Source organism: Camellia sinensis, chromosome 3, assembly GCF_055761805.1.
Source record: "Camellia sinensis isolate YWXY chromosome 3, ASM5576180v1, whole genome shotgun sequence".
Lineage (NCBI taxonomy): Eukaryota > Viridiplantae > Streptophyta > Magnoliopsida > Ericales > Theaceae > Camellia > Camellia sinensis.
The window spans coordinates 182,588,790-182,594,088 of record NC_138963.1 but is presented as its reverse complement, the minus strand read 5'-3'; the positions used below and the strand labels follow the sequence as shown (position 1 = coordinate 182,594,088).

The window sequence follows — 5,299 nt, the reverse complement described above, 5'->3', positions numbered from 1 at the left end:
CTAGTTGGTCTTTTGGACTTAGTTTCATGTGTTAAAACTCTATTTTTGGTTGCCTAAGTCCTGCCATGTGTGGTTGTACTAAGTGTAGTCCATTGCCTCTTTGGTAAGCCATGAATGCTTGGACCATTGTCGCATGTTTAGCTTGCCTTGTTGCTTGGTTTGGCACCATGTTTTAACATGATTTTCAATGCTTACCTTGTATGCCATTAGTCCATGTTATGCCTCTTTCAAGTGTGCTTGAGAATTGCCTTTTTATGCTTAAGTGTTGGTCCTTGTGTGCATGCATGTTTGCATGTCATTTAGCCCTCATTTTACAGCACTATGGCTACTGTTTTGGGCCTATTTAGAGCTGCCCAAATCATGTTTAAGTCCATCTCTTTGTTTGTCGCATGCTCTCCTTGTATATTGTAGTACATTGGCGAGTTGTCGCATGTTTGGAATCACATGATTGAATGAAGTCACATGTTGGCTTACGTGCTTGAATGCCTACATTAGCCTTACAAACTTGTTAGTTGCATTGCTCTATGTCTTGCATTCCTTGCATGCTCATTTGCATTGTCGTATTGCATGCCTAGTTAACATGCTTAGGTTGCATTGCATTGGCATACATGTTTGGCCTCTTGACTATCCATGATAGAGGTTAAGTCCCCATTTGTTTGTTGGTTTGCATTGCATGTCATTTGACATCAAAGTGTGCACACTTGGTCCCTTGGGCCATCACGCATCGAAATGTGCGATTGATGGTCCGAGAACCAAGGAGCATGTCCCTTTGAGTCACTAACATGATAAGGGACATGATTGGTGCATATATGCCTTGAATTGCATTGCCATGCTCTGCCTTGCCCTCTGTTGCTGTCAATTACAGATTCTGCAGGAGCTTTCTGCCGACCGGCAGTGCCCAATGCCGACCGGCAATTATCCTTCTGCCGATAGCTTCATAGATGGCCGGTGACCACATACCACTGCCGGTGGTAATCCTACTCAGCCGATGGCATTCCCCAGTATCCAGAGAAGCAATCCTGAGGTTTTGGTAGCCTCCAGAGGAGCACAGCAAGGAAAACAGAGGCAGCCTATGCATGGCGGTGCACTTCCGAGCAGGACCGAGCATGCATTGCATCGAGCTCTCCTCCCGAGGCGGTTTACTGCTTTTCCTAGTTTAAATTAGTTTGTTAATTGATTAGGCAATTTGTAATATTTAATTAGCTTGCGTAGTTAATTAATTTGTATTATTTATTTGGTCCCTCCGGGCGAGGGCAAATCTGTAATAAGTGTGGGTGAGTGTGTGAATGTCTTCCAACCCCCATTTCTTCCTTCCCTTTTATTTACCTGCTTATGATGGTAGATTAGGGCATGTTTAGATTAGCATATCTTATGCTATGCATGCGTGCATCCATACATTTGTTTTACATGCACCGGGCTCGGCGCATCATTCTAACTGCATCTGTATTTCAATTTCCAAATTGAATACGTGTTAGTTGTAGCATTTCACATGTCATCGTAGATTAGCCGAGCCTATCCTAATCACATTTTGCTTGTGTTGCATTAGTCATTTTAACATGAACTAGGACATGCATGTTTGCTAACTAGTTTATTGTTTTGGCACGGAGTACGATGTAAGTATTTTCGCTTGAGCATATTGCATGCGTGTGAATGTTGCCATGATAGTATGCTTACCATATGGCTAAGTGCTTATATGAGATAAACTGTTTGAATGCCTGTGGGTGAAGGTTGGATTGTTTGAGTTGGAAAAACTCGTTGAAATCCGTGTTTTAGCCTACTTGCGAGTAGCAAATTCCAAAGCGCTTTTCAAAACAAACGGATATGCAATGCTTGTTTCCAAATTAGGCAATCTAGTCTATACTTGTTTGCTGTGCGCATAACATAGTAATTCTAGGCTAATAACCGGAATAAGAACACATAACGTTTTCAAAATCGGATATCATGGTTAGTAGAGGCCGGTCTTCGGACCGGGCGAAAGGGGGTGCTCATAGCTGACCTTCCCTGATCGTACCCCTGCTCCCGAGCCAAGACAACTTTGGTGATGATGGACATGTGGCCTTTGGCACCGAGTCAGGGTTTCCTAAATTCCCCCGTAAAAAAAATATTTAGGTGGCGACTCTGTATCTGGAAAAGCAGTCCATGTTTGGCACTTCTTTTCAAAAATCTGTTTCTCAAAACGATTTGCCAGATTTGGACTCTTTGGTTCAAGATTAAGAACCGTGACAATTTGAGAGTCCGAGCTGTAGTGACCCCACAAATGAACAGAACGGGAGCTCACCCTCCCGGGGCGTTCGGGGATGTCTACAGTGCCATTCTGTATGCCGCCTTAGAAATTGGTGTAGTTCCCAGCACTAAGTCAATGCGAAATTCTACTACCCGTCGAGGAGGAGGTCCAGGTATCTCCTGAAATACATCCTCAAACTCACGCAACACATCTACCTCACTAATATCCTGCTTAGGAATTTCTACTGAGCACAGAAAACTTGTCATCACCGACTCTTCTCCATCGCTAGAAGTGTGGGTAAGCCGTGGCATACCGGGAATATCTATATTTACAGTCCTTCCAGCACAATCTAGAGTCATAAAGTGTTTTCGTAGCCAATCCATACCCAAAATAATTACAAACCCCTCAAACCCTAACACAATTAGGTCTGCAAACAAGACTCTACCCTCAAAGTCAATCTCAAAATCTTTACACATCTCATAAAGAGTAACTGCCCCTCCTAAAGGGGTCTCAACACGAATAGGTGTAGATAAGGAGGTAGTTACAATATGTTCTCTTTCTACAAACTACCTAGATATAAAAGAATGAGAGGCACCAGTATCAAAAAGTACTCTAATTGGTTCTTGAAAGAGATTAAAAGTACCTTGCACTTTGTTAGTTCCTGGTATCACTGCAAATGCTCTGGCTGGAGCTGTCTGACCCTGTCGCGCCTGCTGTCTCTGAGGGCAATCCTTGATTACATGCCCCAACTGTTGACACCCAAAACACTTCCTATTGCTCGGTTGAGGTGCTACTGGTCGGATAGGTGGGGGTCCCTCCAACTGAGGTACGGGAGGACGATAACCCAACTGTGGCACTTGCTGCCACTGTCCTTGATAACCCTGAGGGCGCGGACCACCTTGTCTCTATAATAGTGCCACTGGGGCTGGAAATTGCCCAGAGGTCTAAAATTTCCCTGACTACCCTGTTGCTGTGGCCTCTGAAGCTACTGACCCCTATGCTTTTGATCATAGGGTCGGTATCTGTTTCCATCCCACTGCTGGAAGTGACTCCCTCTAGAAGTCTCTCCGACCTTGGCCTTCCCTTCTTTAAACTGCTTCTCCTTTTCCTCATACTTCAATGCCAAGTCAAGAACTCTGTCAAACGGTTCAACATCAAAGGGAATAAGGAACTTAGACAGGTAATGATTCAATCCCTTAATAAACTTCTCATTCTTCTTCTCTTGCGTGTCGACCAAGTAAGGGGCATAATGAGACAACTCATTAAACTTAGTGACATACTCGATCACTGTTCTACCCTCTTGAGTCAACTTCAAAAATTCATCACTCAGTTGAGGCCGAATAGCAGCTGGAACAAACTTTCGATCCAAACGAGTCTTGAAATCTGCCCAAGTCAAAGTTGTTAAATCTAGACCCTCTTTCCACGAGTTCCACCAAAATAAGGCTACTCCCTTAAGCTGAACTCCTGTTTTTGAACCTCGGTGAGCTACATACGACCAAACACCATCTCACATTTCTGAACCCAAGCGTCAGTTGCAATGGGGCCTCCATCTCCAGAGAATTTTTGAGCTCCCAAAGAACCAAACTCTTTGTTTGTCTTCGCAAAAAGATCTCCCTACTGACCTTGATTATTGTTTTGCACAACCTGAAGTAACTGAGCCATCATCTCCCCCACATTAACCTGCACCATATTGGTTGCCTCGGAAACAGTCGCCGCTACCGCTGTTGTTGCCGCTGCGTTAGCAGTTGTTTCTTCCCCTGTGCCATTGGGCTTAACGCTTCTCAAATTATACCTTCTAGCCATCACCTTCAAGTTAAACACACAAGAAGAATTCGTTCATGAATACTTAGAATAAATTCAACCACCAACCTAAACCAGCTAACCCATGTTTCCACAATCCGAGGATCACCTAAACTCTCACAAGTCTAGGGTAACCTAGAGCTCTGATACCAAACTGTCACGCCCCAAATTTTGGACAATTAAATATTAAATTATGACTAAACCCCAATCAATATTCCATCATTCAAATCCCAGAGGTGAAACAAAAAAAAAACTAAACGCCAACCAAACCATCAACTATAATTTCATAACTAACCAATACCTCCAATATTAAAGTAACAATAAATAGCCAAAATAACTTAAATAATGTACGGTTACAAACTTTGCCAAATTATCTCAATACCAAAGTCATAAAAAAAAATAATAAATACATAAACTAATATCAACCCTAAGCTCAAGAAAATAAAAGAAGTTCAAACGACGAGTCCAACAACTATAGTAATTCCACGTCACCACCGTAGCCCTAACTAATCTTGCAAAGGAAGCTCAGCTATGCTCAAACAGAACGCACCCGAGTTGCCAAGAGACAAAACGGGTCAGTATATAGGTATACTGGTATGAGAACAAGATTTAACACCCACATGTCCACCAGACCCAAACAAACATACATTTAATTCTTGTTACGGGACAAGACAAGTAGTTCCGACCGCACCGAGACGAATGGGTAGTTTCCCGAGATACGGTGGCATTTAATTTCTTGTCCGTACACAACGAAATATGAATTGATTATAAAATAAACAAAATAGAAATAAAAATATGGTGAGTCAGCCTTGTATAAAAAGTTAGTAAAACCCACCATCCCGCAACAAAATAAAGTTTAGTACAATTTAATCATAAATAACTTGCTGAAAAAGTATAAAAATACACCGTTTCATGCTTAAATCATTTGAATTGACCAAAACTCAAAGAACGAAAGTTATACAAAATCAAATTTTCTAAAAGACAAGGCAAACAAATTTAACAGAAAACGAACAGGTTAAGATAAAAACTTGATACAAAAACCTAGACGGAAATCAATCGAAAAATCTGAAGCTGAAAACGAACAAAAACTGCCCTAAGATGATTTTTTCCGGAAAAGTTCAAAACATGAAAAGTGTCCAGAATAATGTTTTACTTTAACTTACGTGAAACCAATAAAAATGAACTCGTTTCGTGGGTTAAAACAGCCTCTAAAATCTACATTGTTAAAATGAATCAAAACTGTAATATCTAAGATCGTCCGATTATAAATTCTAA

General features: G+C 41.6%; 1 protein-coding gene across 1 annotated transcript; it reads right to left on the bottom strand.

The window, feature by feature from the left end:
* Nucleotides 1-2,301: 2,301 nt before the first annotated feature.
* LOC145822077 (uncharacterized) lies at nucleotides 2,302-4,027 on the bottom strand. Its single transcript, XM_082918665.1, has 4 exons — nucleotides 3,847-4,027; nucleotides 3,297-3,607; nucleotides 2,868-3,129; nucleotides 2,302-2,783 (listed from the first exon to the last, which is right to left on the bottom strand). Exons 1-4 carry the CDS (start codon nucleotides 4,025-4,027, stop codon nucleotides 2,302-2,304), a joined length of 1,236 nt encoding a protein of 411 aa, XP_082774791.1.
* Between the last annotated feature and the right edge of the window lie 1,272 nt (nucleotides 4,028-5,299).

What these genes read in the sequence shown, in the direction of transcription:
- LOC145822077 (XM_082918665.1), bottom strand. Translation starts at nt 4,027, where the DNA reads ATGGCTAGAAGGTATAATTTGAGAAGCGTTAAGCCCAATGGCACAGGG. An exon ending in TTAAAGAAGGGAAGGCCAAG is followed by an intron (nt 3,130 to 3,296) that starts GTCGGAGAGACT and finishes GCACTATTATAG; the next exon opens with AGACAAGGTGGTCCGCGCCC. An exon ending in AGGAACTAACAAAGTGCAAG is followed by an intron (nt 2,784 to 2,867) that starts GTACTTTTAATC and finishes GGTAGTTTGTAG; the next exon opens with AAAGAGAACATATTGTAACT.